The following is a 15,120-nucleotide window of genomic DNA, read 5'->3' as shown; positions in this document are numbered from 1 at the left end:
CAATGATCGACTGATCGTCGCGTTTGTAATTGAGTATACATATTTTGTCTACTTGTTTAACGAGGGAGAAATGCTCATGGGATACTGTGGTGCTGGAAATACGCAGTCAAACTATTCCATCCACTCTGGGATGGTGACGACGCAAACGTCATGTGTCTGAAACCATCGGCTCGTGCCATATACTACAAGCCATTTTTTTCAATCTGTAGATATTTACCTTTCGAAAAAACACCCAGGATATATTATGACGATGATGATGACGATGATTGTAAAATGTTGACTGTGAAGTTGCCAAGTTTGCGGAACCTGCCCTCCCAAGTGTTGTATTGAAGCCCAGTATACAAGGGTGCAGGCACACACAGCCACGGAATGCCACACAATGCGTTTTCCTGGGTGTAGGCAAGGGGTTTGTGTGCTTACTATCTACGGAGCAGGGTAAGGTCGAGCGGTGAATAAAGGACGGAAGTCCTGATAAATATATACCCGTTTGTAATCATGCTTTCACAGAATATCGCAATTTCTGCGAAATGTGCATTTCAGTGTAAAGTTTTCGGGGACCCCCCCCCCCCCCGTAAATCTAACCTGAAAGACTATTCTGGTAACGTGTGTGTGTGTGTTTAACCTTTAGTTCGGCACGAGCTAAAAATGTTAACTCTCATAATTTAGCACTTTGATGTACTGTGGGAGAAAACAATATAATCGGATGTTAAACTGCTGTTGCAGTAGGTGTGCTAGATTGGAGTGCTTTGCCTGCAAGCTAGGGTTAAAAAAGTAGTGCAGATATCGACCATTGCCAGCATGGATGATAGAAACCATGATTACATGCCTTACCTGAAAATGTTAACACTGTGGCCACAACCATTATGCAAAGCGTACACAAAAATCCAGTCATCTCCATGAGGTGTTACTGATTAGGTAGCCAAAGTAAATTAATTATTTAGTCACTTCTAAATGTTTTCATCATTTTTAGCAAACAAAAAATAAAAAAAACTTGGCATACAAAGCAGGCTGTCACCAGTACAAATATGATATACTATCCACGAATTTAAGTACATCGAGCTAATTTTCTCCTGATATTTTTATTATATTTGTGTTTTTTTGCTATTTCGTTGTAATGCACATCACGTCTACCACACTAGGTTCAGTGTGTGACTTTAAAGTTCCAAGGAGACAGAATGTTCCAGAAAAACCCATATTTTACTCAAAAACAGCATTTCCAGTGTGTTTTTTTTCGTGTGTGAATTAAGTATAAAACAGGCAAACCTTACTCGTAGTTAATTTGATTTAACTTATATGCACTGCTGGGGCTAAAATGCATGTGCTGGATAAGTGGAGACCTGCAAGACCGTTGTGCTCGTAAATAATCCTATTTAAGTGAACATCCATTTGAGTAGCAGCTTGAAGACAGTTATGTGTGCAGTGAAGAGTGGCGTACAGTGGTCATATTTTAAGATAAGCCCTCGCAGCTATGAAATGGTGTCACAACAGGTTGGGATGCTGAGGAGTGATGATGATGATGATGCGTGAGCTGCACGTTGCTTTCAGCAGGTGTGTGCTTCCCCCACCTGCTAATGTCATCGCGTGCACCGCAACAGAAACCCTTTCATGGCCCAGTCGAATTTCCAGATCAGCATATAGTGTGCTTTCATGAGATATATGTCTATGCATTATATATATTAATGTATATACAGGAATAGTAAATGTAGTTGGTAGAAAGTCCCTTGTAGAGTTAATGGCAAAATGCATTTCAGGTATGTACTATTTGCATAAAAAACAATTTCTTCATAACCATACATAAATAATTCAGCATTATAATGCGATGTCGTTTTTTTCTGCCGTAATTAAGGATATGCAAATGTGGAAATGTATAAAAAATAAACTGCCACGAAGTTTTCTACGTTCGTATGACACTAATCATTTGCACTTCGGCAAATGTACTCAACATTGTACCCTGTATGTATTCTTTCCATGTATTTAACCAAGATCTCTGCTGCATAATTGTTTTTTTCTGAATGGATTCTCACGTGGTTATTAATACTCTGCTCACCCGACTAAATACGTCCGTCCACTGCAGTCCCATGTTCCCAGTAATCTACAGAATATTAGTGCATTAACTGCACGTTAAATGGAGGGAGTAGGAATGTGTTCCTCGTGTGCACTCACGACGCAAAACGAAGGCCAACGCTTGGTGTTTTCCCATGGTTATTTTGCCAAGCGTGCAATAAACCAACCCACGACATTAGATGGCCACTCCCGATTGGTCGGCCAGTGGCACATGCATAAGATAAGAGGTGAGCCACCCTGCCTGGGGTAGTTCACTCCTGAAGCACTTTTGAGCAATGTTTACACTCGCACCGTTATCCGCTCCATCGCTCCTAAGTGAGTGGCTACAAGGCACTAACATGCCTGCAAGATACCGCAAGGCCAGGACCAGCAGCATCGTTATGAAGTAGCATTCATTTATAACACGTGTAATTTGTAGAGCAGGAAGAACATCGTTGTAGAATGTATTACATGCTTGTACACATCTTTTTTTATACGATGCAGAAATATTGCAAACCTGTAAAAATTGAAATTTCATTCTTGTTGTACCACAGTTGTGAGATTAAAGGTTGTTTAACCTGCCCTGATTCACTGCCGTTAATGTTTAATTTTATGACTCAGGTGCCCTCACTGAACTTTTCAAACATCTGGCAGTTCATTAGTTCAAGTAAGCCTGAATGCTGATGAGATACTGAATGTTGTAACTTGTTCAAAGTATGCGCGTGTTGGACCAATGCTGTTGAAATTATACACTCCCAGAGGCCTGTGTGGCTGATGTGTGAAAGATAGTTGTTGTTTTACGTGGAGGGACAGATACGTGGAAGGATAGATATGCATAGGGTCACTTGGATTGGAAGTCATAACCTCACATTGGATGCATACTTCACAGAGATATTGGTTTAGTGTGTTTGCTCACAAAGTAAAACGACATTCACATTGTCATCATCACCTTGAATGCACAATTCACGAGTCTCGATGTGTGAAAGTGGAAAATTCCCAAAATGAAGTGATGGGGATTTTTATTGTTTTTAACCTAACTGGGGCTCTGATTCAACACTGTGGTGTGTGCCTACAGTCTAGCCAATGATAGTATCTTTTAAAGTTTCCTTAAACAAGAAATCTGGACTTGTACAATTTATAATCGTTAAGTACCGACACCACACCCTTCCCCCTGTTTTGTAAAAAAAAAACATTGCAGGACATGTTTGGACTGTTCAGACCAGGATGCAAAAGGTCCTGTATCTAATGATTGTGTGCTGTGACTCTGTCCAGAACATCGCTGGCCAACTCCGTTTGACTTCACCCACCCTCACAGGGGGGGAGAGGGGGGGGGTCCTTGTGCAAATCTATTCATCGGGTAGGTTTCAGCTCTGTGAATAAAACGTGTTGACATCGGGAACAGATTTACTGGAAGGCATTCGCCCCTGGCCCTCGTTTTGGCTGTGCGAGCCCGCAGTGGCTCTCTTGTGTTCAGCGCTGTAATGGGATGTGAAGTCTGATGCCCCAGAGTCGAGTTAGCACACAATTGTATACTCACTTTGCCCCGTGGCAATTGTAACGCGCGCACACAACGCAGCCTGCTTCAGCCCCGATGGATGTTAGCTGCGCCATTCCTTTTGTTACCTGCAAAGTCCGGCTGCGGTGTTTGTGTTAGTTAGGTATAAACCTTCTCTTATCCTATGTAACAATATAGTAAAGTGTAGTGCAAATATGCATGTACATGCAGTGTAAGCGGGCTGAAGGTAATGGACAGAGTGAGAATGCTTATCAAGAACTGGATGAAATTACACACCGGCCTACAGCGGTGAGCATTAGAGCAGGTACGTACACCGAGAGCAGGCCAAGCAAGCGTTTGAACCTCCCAATATTTCCACTTCGTTGTTGGCGAGTTATTTTGGGACCACTTTCACAGCAATTTAGCTAATAACTTTGTGCCAGCTCACACAGGTGTTTTAAATGTGCACCGCCAACCATCCCGTGAATTTAATTAAAAGTTGGCAAACGGTTTCAACCATCACACCTCGTTCTCGTCAGGTTTGCTGGTGCGAATAGTCACACGGAAAGTAGAGCAGCCTCAGTCCTTGCTTTTTTTTCACTTGGGTGTCTGTTTGCCAAAACTTAGCTCAATGGAGATGCTGTACTGTATGCATATTCTGCACGTGGACTAAACTTAGACCCTTGCCCACACTTTCCATTCCTAAGCGAGGTTTCCATGGCTCTGTGAGCCGTGTTTACCCCATTGTTATCCCACCGTAAGAAGCTGCCATGGTTTTGAGGCCCTGTCAGAAACAATACCCACGCGGAGAAAAATCTGTACACTTTCCGTGCCAAAAAAGGATAAGTCCCCACTGATTCACAAAACCTCATGGCTGAAGAAAGTTCCCTGAAAATGTTTCTGTTTAAATGTGAGCTTAATGCAAAGCCCTCTCAAGGGTGGCCTGCTTGAGGAGGCTCTGCTGGGAGACCTGGATGCAGGCTCTCTTTCCGGCTCACAGCAAAGGCTATAAAAGACTCGGGCTGTGTTCTTGTATTTATCTTGCATCGTTTTACGGGGGTATTCCCATGAGCACGATGATGCTCTAGCTGTGCTACTATTAAAGTGGGCTCAGGCAAGCAACAGTGGTCCCATTCGCATGGCGAGCGATGCTTCTCTCATTGTACTTGTTCACCATTAACAAAGACAATGAACATTGTTGGTCAAATATAGATTATATCCTGTTTCTGCACGTAATTCTCGACTGATTTTTTTTTTCTCCATTGGACAGTTTTATTCTTGTGTATAAATTATACGTAGTTTTTATTTTATTTAGTAAAACGCCAGCTCAATAACTATTTTCTCGTTCATAATCTCAGGAACATCTTCAACAGTCACTAGCTTAACCGTTCGTCACTTGAATGTGGGATTGGCATTACCTAAACCGCCAACGTGAGTTTCATGAGTACGGAGTTAACAGCCTACTCTGGTGAGCAATTCTACTGACAAATGTGGGAAGGTTTGCTAGGGTCTTTGGTCCCGGGTTCTTCATCCTCGCATGCAGTGGAGGCTCCTGGAGAACTACAACCTGGACAATTATTGAGTAACTGACTTAACAAATAACTCAGACCCAATATAGTCCTCCCGATGACGTTGGTACAAGGACAGACACAGCTTGGCTGAGTATCTTAAAGAGTAGTAATAACAGACATTGTAGGCCCAGCGATCGTCACAGCCACTGCTGTTGATGCCCCCACACCTCACCATCACTACCTTCTCTTAAAATCTGAAGCCATTGCAAAGTTGGCACCTGACCACCATAAATTGATATTAATTGGGTGGCTAATGTCTAAATAATAAGACGTATGATTGGTCCGAAGTTGTAACTTGTACACATTAAGCAGATACACATTCCATATTGACCCTTAATTGTATTCCTCAGCAAGGCAAAATATTCAGCTTAAAATACAAGAGCACCTGGTGATGCCATTAACAGCTAGTAACACATTTCATGTACACGTACGTATTTTCCTTACTTAAGAACAACACTGTTTTCCGCCTATACGTAGTAGGATGTTTTTGTTGAAAATACCGAAGCGTTCATGTAACCGCCCCTCTTTGGAGAGCACACAACTGTTGTTACGTGTTGGGAAAGTTGCCTATGCTAAGAACAGCTAGCTGCTCCAGAGCCCCATGGTTGTTATTAATCTTGGGGTGTGTGTGTGTGTTTTTTTTCGTGTTACGTTTTTGCACGAGGTATTGGGGAGCAGCTGGAGAGCGACGGAATTTCCCATGAATGTAACTTTCTGGAAAAGGGCTGCCATCCGGCCCAGCGAGAATGAGAGAGAGGATTGGTGGGGCAGAGGTTGGGGGGGGGGCGGTGTGGAGGGTTGGGGAGCGGTGCGTGTTTTCGGCCCCGAGTTCAGGCTCACCGTTATATTCCCCGCAGACTCAACCCTCCCTTAAGTGCGATACCCACCCACCCACCGCCTCCACAGCCATACCTCCCCTTGTACACGTACACATCCCCCCACGGCCTTCCCTCCCCCGCATTTCACATGCGGTCGGCATTGGAGCCTCTGCCAGGTGTAGCGTGGTACCAAGGGGGACCTAATTGAAACCCGATGGCGGTGGCGGCGTTGAGGTGCCCGCGTGGCTGAGAGCGCTGGAAAGTGCTCACAGGAAGTCTTGCAGACCCGTTCTCACGTTCTGTCTGCTCCCTCGCAGAAGGCAGGGGGGCACGTGGCATGCGTTGCTCATCCGCCCTTCTTCGGCACCGCAAAGCGGAATTGCTCCGCGGTGGTGACCGATGATTTTGTCCGCTCTGCGTCGACCGCCGCTGGCGAATGTGGAGTTTGGACAACAAGAAAAAAATGCGTGAAATATCAGGGCAATGTAATTAAAACAAAAGGATGCGTTGTTGTAGTTCGTTCAACGGGGCCCCGTGTAAATTTTCATTCCTATCGGTGATTCATTTTCAGTATTGGTTGCCACGTGGGGTGACTGCAACTGCTGGCTTAGGGATATCAACGGAGATGAGTGATTGTGTGCGTGCTTTTATATGCTCTTTAACATTTAAGACATACGTCTTAAATGACTCACTTTAAAACTGCCTGTCTAAGTTTGCGTGCAGATGTGTACTCTGAACCTCACATTTACGACGTGTATTCGTCGTAAAAAATGGACAGTACCTTTTTTTGTGTCCACGAGGAGGTCGTGTTTTGATCTTCAAACACCGCACGCAAGCTCCTGCGGATGAGTGACAAGAAACATAAACTCGTAAACGCGCATAAAATGCGTGCGTGCGCGCGCACTTTCTTCACACAAGCACTTACACTCAAGTCACATCGTCTGCTTGCATTGCAATTAAGACCTGTGGCACGTTCTGCGAGCTAGAGCTTTTAGAAATGCAGGTAAAGTAGGCTGATGAAACCACCTTCTGTTACCACGGCTGAGGCCGCTGTCACTTGATACCTAATACACTTGATACCTATTACACTTGATACCCACGGTATGTTTCTTCTACTGGGTTAACCTAATAGAGTGCCCATGTGCCCGTGCCAGGTACTGTGCTGTTATTCTAAATGGGCGCACATAGCCCAGCATCAGCCCTCGTAAAGTAACGTAAATAAGTTGATGGACCATCCCCAGCTTATACTCCACAACACACACACACTTTTAAATACACTATGTATACACCACGTGTACAAAGCCGATATACAGTCCACGTTTAACAAACTCCGTTGGGAAATCATGATTGGGCTCTCGCAATCCCGTAAACTGCCTGTTGGCTTATCTCATCCCAGATGGCAAATCACCAGACGTATTGGCCGTTACTGTACCCTTTCAGATATGTAAGTGTCCGGGGAACGCACGCTATAAAGTTACTAATAACCAGACGGAAGGTGAGGGTTGTGTGTGTGTGGGGGGGGGGAGGCTGAGGCAGTTCCAATGGCTGTGACCAAGCCAACAACTGGTGCCTAATTCGAGTGGCTGCCCGACTCACGGACACGCAGCAGCAACAACAACACTCACACGCGGAGCTCTGAAGCGCATTCACTCGGGGTGGCCGTGCGCCTCTCCGCCCTCTCGTCACGTTTCCGGGAAACCGGTCGGGTCATTTCTTTCACGGGAAAGAGGTGACTGCGGATGCCATCGCGGCTCCCTTTACCTTGTGGAGGGGTGTTTTTTTTTGGAAAGTACGGTGGGAAAGCGAGTTTGTGACGGTTCGTGTGTTGTGTGTCTTTTTTTTATCAACATTTATCGGGGGCGAAACTGCCGGGGCGCCAAAGGGGGGGGGGGGGAAGGGTGGTTGAGATGCTGGGTCGTGGAGGAGGTGGGGGGGGGTGCTAGGTTTGTGTTATAGTGCAGGAATGTGAGTGGGTGGTGCCGAAAGTGTAGGGGGTGGCTTCGTGTTCTTGAACGCTATATTAATAGAGCGAGCCTCGGTGCCTAGCTCACGTTATTTCAACTTGCCCATGGACCTTACAGAGATACGCGCCTCTCTCTCGCTTAGCTCACGCTTTGACAATGCTGTGTCTGATCTCCAAGAAGCTTGGGATTCAGAGAGAACTGCTGAAATGTTCAGGTAACGGACAGTTTCTCTCCCTCTACGTTTGCTTCCAGTTTAATTAACGGCGCTTACTTTGCTTTTGGGCGGTGGGACTTCAATTTAGCTGTTTTCCCTTGAGTGCGTTTGGTTTTTTGTCCTGGTGTGTTTCTGCCTTAGCTGGAAGTCTGTCACAACTGCAGCGGGGGGTACCGTATATGGCTATAATATGATCAGCGTGATAGGCATTGAGAACTGACACACGCACAGTTGTTATATTTATTTTCTCTTCTAAAGTTGTGCTAGAGGAGTCCTCATGGCCGAGACTATATTGATGCTCTGTTGTATAATCCACTTCTAGCACTTAATTCTGCCAAAAGGTTTAGTATTGTAATGGGAACGTATTGAGTTTAATTGAAAGAGTAATTTAAACTCTAGACCCTCTGTCGTTTATACGTCACCGTTACAATTACAGTTTTTATATATATAGGGCTTCTGGGAAATGTGGCAATGTTAGAACTCGCCCCCACACGGACGTTCTGAACATGCTGATGTGTGAGCAGGATGTGCTGACAAAGGAAGCACCTCCTTGGAGGAAATAGCACAGTCCGCATGTAAGACTCTACACCTGTGCCTATTTATGAGCGGTGTTTTTTTGGCAAATGCCAATGTGGCTCATTCATCGGCTTTGGTTTTTATTTATAGAACTGTTATCTTCACTCTCCAAAACACTTTTGCACTGTGCAATGACAATTGAAATTGTGAATATTGCGAACAATATCGCATTAGGTGTGGCTGTATCCTGTTTAATTTAATGTTTTGTTGATTTGTGTCTAAGGCTTTGTGCCAAAAATATCAATATTTTGTTTATTTATAAATGCCTTAATAAAATACCAGGGAGATATCACAGAGAAAATACAATTTGATTTCAAAACTTCGACAAGTCTCCCACCAATCTCAACAAACTCAATGCGCCTTTGAACACTCTCCTCTCTAAGATAGGGAGCCCATTGCTTTCGCAATACTGATTCAATCGGTGTTGGGAAGAAAGTAAGAGGGTCCATAGAAATCAGTGAAGTATATATGAATGGATCATCACGTATAAGAATATATTGTGATATAATTTGATTTAAAAAAGTCATTGTGATGGTGCATTCCTGTGATGCAGTCTTTTGGAGGAAATAGTGGCTCATGCAGATTTCGGAAATTCCCAAATCCACTGAGCAGTACAGCAAATTGACTCTTGAATAGTGGTTGTACTGTATAACTGTTTTGAAATTTGAGTGTTACCTTCTAGTAAGACAAACAGTAAGTAATGGAATTGCCTTAAACATCCCAATACTAGATCTTCCTGAAAATTTATCTTGAGGCTTAATCTTTATCCGTTATTTAAATCAGAAATTCTGGAATAAAACAGCAATGGATTGCCATTGGTCTATTCGCACTCATCAGTAAACCACGCTTGGTTACATTAATTACTGTGTAATAAATGGTAATGTACATATTTTTGTCACACCACTGGATGGATAACACTGTCGTCATTTTGTGTCGATTGTGGGGGTTATTTTACTATACTTCTGCATGGTGGTGAATGAGCCTTCATGAAGGGGGGCCAGGACCGGTTCACGTATCACGGACGCCGGCGATTGAACTCATGTGATCGGGTGAATAGCGCAGTGTGCAAACCACTCCACTGCTACTCAATCATTGGGGTTTCCATTTTCTACCCAGACCAAACCTGCACACATTTTTATCAGCCAAAGTCTATCAAAACTGTGCATTCAATTGTAAATAAAGTTCAACACAATTCCACCAGATCTCGGTACAAATTCCTGCCACCCAAACCCAGATGCCATTTCCTGGACTGTCTGGGTCAAATATAGTTAGGTGGAAACTCTAGCTCCACCCACCTACCATTTAACAGTGAATATAAGACGAAATATAGCTCATGCAAAGCAGCTGTACATTTTATGAGAAAGCGGTAATATTTTTTTTAAACCAACTGTGTTTCAACTGCATCGGTAATTAGTGCTCACATTTGTTCACGCTTAGGCCATAGGCCATAAAGAGGCTTCTTGAATCCCTCAACACATTAATCAGGCACAGGAAGGAAAAGTACATTAAATGACAAAGGAGGAGCAGTGATTTCTTCCTCCCACCCTTTTCTGGATTATAGCACTCGTGACTTTGGGAGGGCCGTACTGGGGAGTGGCTGGACAGGAAAGGTAGAGCACATAACGCCTCCTGGCTTGCAGGTGGCTGGGAAGTGGATGCTTACACTTGCATGACCAACTGCAACCCAGCGGGTGGGGGCTCATTTCCGTCACAAAAGCAAGAGGAGGTCTCCTTGCTCCCCTGAGCCCTTTGTTTGGTTCCAGCTGGGCAGCACCTGGGACAGGTATGTGTATCGGGGCAGGCATGCAGGTTTGATGGGGGTCAGGGAAGCACCTTGCTGAGACTTTGTTGCGGAACATTAATCAGCTCCCGCTTGCCTGCTATATTGCTTTCACGTGTCGCAGGACTTTTCCTAACGAGCTACCAATTCACAGAGTCCCACCGAAATGTTTTAAGTTAGCCACACTCCTTTATGCGTACGGTGAGCGAGTGCAGTGTTTAGTTTCACTCATGCAATAACGGTTTAAGGTTCTGAAGCCTTGCACAATCTACGTCATGCGCAACACGTACACGCTGACTCACACACAAAGTGATTAAACTTGTGAGTTATCGAAGCCTGACAAGAAAAAAAAAGCAACACGCATATGACTTGGCATTACGCTTGCATGCCTTTCTTGGTACAGCTCATTTGGTGAGTCTTCATTATGTGTCGTGGGGTGAATACCTTTCAAATTTTCTGTGAGTCACATTTTGAGTTTTGACCTTTTATAACGAGTAAAGGTTAGAGGTCAAAAGGTGCGAGGGTCTGAAAAGCGACTGGTCAGCCGGTTTTGCCAAATGAGCTCCATCTGCTGCTCTTGGAATTGTTGATGCAATTAAACAACAAAATAGAAACAAAATTCTCTAAACAATCTATTCATAATTTATTTTTTAAGACCTATCTTCTCAAAAGCCTCGCTTTGCTCTTAGCCACAAAATCTTAAGTGATTACATATACAAACGCCTGTTCTTTTTGTGTATATACTATCTTTTCTACGGTATTTCCTGCTGGCGACTTGAGTTAAATAAAACAAAATGATGTCCTTTTTTAAATGTCCCCGACAGTGCTTGACATGCGGCAAGGCCACAGAGAATGTGGGGCAATTGACAGTTGTCTTGGGACGCAGCTGTTTCAGGGTCCCAAGGGGAGAACGTATTTGGTGCCTGAGGGTGCACAAAGAGGGTAGGGACAGCTTGTAGCCCGGGGTGGAGGTGATGGGCCGACGGGGGCCTACATCTGGATAATTGTATCCCATGCTCAGATTTTAGCATGCTTTCCCCTATATATGACAGAATTTCACGATGTTTTCCACGCAGGAATTCACGTTACCCTGTATACAGGACGTGTGATTACCCACACGCACGTTCACAGAGTAGTGTTGAAGATAACGGCAAAGTTGCAGCCCTGCACTTGCTTTCTCTTGCCACTGCTGGTGGAAAGTCCTCCACTAGAGGGAGCTCTAGAGAGCACCTCTACAGGGTCCTTTGGTCTACTCTTCCGCGCTGGCCACACATCTTGGAGGGAGTGGTCGTATCCAGACGTTACTCCACACACACGCAGCCTGTCAATCGACTGTGGTCCACTACTGTACTTGCATAAACATTCCTGATGAGAGGACTATCTCAACGTGTCAGCCTACCTGCCATATTCGGGCAGTATTGAAGTTGACGTTGAGAATCTTAAATCGTATTGGTGGGTGAAGTTGGGTGGTGTCAGATGATGAACTCACCATTGCTGATGAGTCACTTTGCCCAATTGAGTCCATCATCTGACTCAACCCATCACTAAACTTTACATGACTATTTGTGACTCTCAATGTAAACCTCAGTATTCCCTGAAGAAGGCAAGTTGGCCAAACATTGAGTATATCCTTTCCTGTCAGTGACAGTATTGAAAAAAGCTGTTATTTTTAATAAACCTGGTTATTTTGTGCATTTTGACTGCTCATTCTCGTCGGGACTCAATTCCCCCACACTGGACCTAATTGAGCTCTGTGCATGATTAACATGACTATGCCGCTTAATTAACAAAGCACTCTGTCAGCAATTGCCTCAATTTTCGACCGACAAACCGCAGCTTTGCAATCCCTGCTCTCGGAGTTTGAGGTCTTCACATGCAGCGACCATGCTCCTCCGCCAGCCACGCCGTCATCAGAAACATTTCGGAGCTCGGGCTTCTTCGCTCTTTGGCCCTTGGATTTGGAACGCTCCACCTGAAGAACTGTGCCTGACCGCTGAGATTCTCCCATTTAGAACGCAACTGAAAACCTACCCATTTTCCCATTATATAAACTAGATATTTCATTTTCTGTCTTTCTGTACTGCGCTTTGAATACCTTAGTTGGGCGTGTTGCACCTTCTAAAAAAACGTTAAAATACTAATAATAACTCCGTACAGTTTTAATTTGCGGTCAAACACAGCGCTTAATTGGAGCCGATCAGCTATCACAGTGGAGGTTAATGTGCGTATCCCAGCATGCCCGTGGGGCTATGTGGAAGTCCTGAACGGGTGGACCTCTCACGGTGGAGTGGGGCGCCATCAGCCTTGAGGCCCTCTGTTACACGCGCTATGAAACGGCGCTCGTATTTTTGAGAGGGATCGGCCCTCCCACTTGTAGCGGCAAACAAATCTGACAGCTGGCGAGACGCAAGCAAGGATCGCCTGGGGAGGGATGCATGAAAAAAGGCCTTCCGTATGCTCGCAACCACACGGACGCACATCTGCCGTGGGATTTGCATATTAATTAACCCGCATTAACTCTTAATTGTTGAATACATTGAACTTGCTAATTGCGTGCTGCCTCACTGGCAGTCCCTTGACAGCCACTGGTATGAGAGAGATAACGGAAGGTACTTGTGTGCTATGACCATCATCCTACTTTATTTAATATGCTGTGGGGTTGTTGTTGTTGTTGCTGCATGGACAGTATTATGTTTCAAGTTTGTGCATGGCTTACACATCTCAATAGTGAGTAATTTGGGTGAGCCTGAGACATGTACAATGGCTTGTTGGCTGTTTAAACATCTTGAATGAGAACCTATTATTTTAAGACTGGAAAAGAAATTGCGTTTTAATTGGTACCAGTTAGCAGCTTGAGTGCTGGCATTACTAAATGAAAGGAAGCAATTCAGTGCAGTGGCATATTCTAGAGTTAAATCTAGAGTAGTAATAATTCCTCTGCGTGAAATAAAATTAATCAGAATTCACTTTCTAACGTAATTTTATCCAAAATGCAAATGTACCCAATATCATGTATTATGCAGCCACTTAAAAAAAATAGGTTTGACGGATGTAATTCCTCACCTGTATTCAATACATATTCAATAAAGTATATATTTTCACACTCGCATTAATATGTTCGGCTAATTTAGCCATTTAGTTTTTTGGTTTATATTGAATAATTAAATACAAAGTGGGATATTAAACTATAATACTCTTAAACATAATTGCAAGCTCATTACTAAGCATTGTCTTCATTCTGGACATTGACGTTAGTGTTTCCTATGCAGTAAAAATAAACGAAGGCCGCGCATATGACTGCACAATTAGAATACATCCTGAAAGCCTTTGGGCTTTTTCTTATATGGCCTTGCTATATTAAAGGTTATAAGAGTATAATAATAAATGTTTGAAAATTAATAATAAAAATTGCGTTTAAACCATACATTTGCACTATAACCTCTGTAATGTTCACATGTTTTTTTTTTTTACAAAATACAGCAGTATAATTTAATTGAATTAGTGTTTTATTCAGGCCAATGATTTTGATCTCACAATATTAAAAGAGCATGCTTGATAAGTGCCAGTAAAGTTTAACCATTTAATCAACTAATCTGTACATAAGAAATACTTATAACTTCACAACAGGTCAATCATAATGCTTCCATTCATAGGCTCTGAAATATGAAAACTGTCTCCCAGTGTTCAACATTCACTCGGGACATGTAATAAAATGATGTGGCACAAAACAAGGACCGAAATAAAATAAGACCAAAAAATAAAATAAATTGTCCACAAGCATTTTAGCATTTTGGGCACAGATGGCGCTTAATGAAATAAGATGATGCTGTCAGTGAGAGGGTTAGTGGTAACACACATGGTCGGACTGGATCCTGTGTTCCGGCTGTCACCTTGGCGTAAAGCGCAGCATGGATCAAACACCCCTCCAGGATATATGCATGAACCTGAACAGATGGCGTGCTTCGAGGCTCGGCACGAGGGGACTCGCAGGGGTCGTCCAAAATGCCACAACCTGTGCTGTTTGCCCTGTCAGTCCTGACACGGGTGATCAAGTCTGAAATGGTTGCTTGCTCTGTAAACACACTGCTTGTTGTTACAAAGCTCTGCCTCTGCGTGCCTGCTTATAGTATTTTGAGAGTCGTATGGCCCATTCATGTGTACAAGCCTCTCCTCTAGTTATGTGTGTGCCGTGTGTGTATACGGAATATGTGCGCTATTCTGTGCATGTACATGATTGATGTGTGCACAGTGCATGTGTATGCAGTGGTATATACATGAGCGGTAGTGTAGCGGTTTCACGAGCCGCGCTACGAACCTGGCGACCCGAGTTCGACTCCCGCTCACGGCCAACACAAGTGACGATGATCTGAATCGGTCCCGGACCTTCCCTAGGTCGACTCAGCCTGAAATGAGTACCTGGTGTCGTGTGAAAACATCACCACTCGGGAAACAAAAGCAGCCGGGTGTGGTGCTGACCACCCACCCCCTCGTGTGCCGTGCCCTGGCCTTCATAGGTGTGCGCTAACACCTCTTGCCCCAGAAAGTATCTTGAAGCTATACAGGGGATCTTTGTCTTTGTTATATACATGAACACACAAACTGGTTGGGGTCAACGCAGCCGATCATCCCTCTGGAGTTCATAAATAAGCACTACTCGTG

The 15,120-nt window shown here is 44.1% G+C and overlaps 1 protein-coding gene and 1 long non-coding RNA gene across 4 annotated transcripts in view; one reads left to right on the top strand and one right to left on the bottom strand.

The window, feature by feature from the left end:
• Window positions 1-15,120, top strand: part of LOC144721043 (zinc finger E-box-binding homeobox 2-like) — a 75,113-nt gene that overhangs the window by 37,950 nt on the left and 22,043 nt on the right. Inside the window, exon 1 of one of the 3 annotated variants that reach the window (XM_078598347.1) lies at window positions 7,941-8,105. The exons of the other annotated variants lie outside the window; for them this stretch is intronic. Within the exon in view, the coding sequence (XP_078454473.1) occupies window positions 8,048-8,105 (58 nt within the window). The 5' untranslated portion in view covers window positions 7,941-8,047. Of the gene's footprint in view, window positions 1-7,940; window positions 8,106-15,120 lie in introns of those variants that run through there. 3 annotated transcript variants of the gene reach the window in all.
• LOC144721044 (uncharacterized) lies at window positions 3,994-7,339 on the bottom strand. The gene is made up of 2 exons (XR_013585832.1): window positions 6,709-7,339; window positions 3,994-6,356 (listed from the first exon to the last, which is right to left on the bottom strand). It is a non-coding gene; the product is annotated as an uncharacterized LOC144721044 (long non-coding RNA).

The sequence above is a fragment of the Lampetra planeri genome, chromosome 10 (genome assembly GCF_965212315.1).
Source record: "Lampetra planeri chromosome 10, kcLamPlan1.2.h2, whole genome shotgun sequence".
Taxonomy (NCBI): Eukaryota; Metazoa; Chordata; class Hyperoartia; order Petromyzontiformes; family Petromyzontidae; genus Lampetra; species Lampetra planeri.
This window is presented reverse-complemented; position numbering and strand designations above follow the sequence as displayed.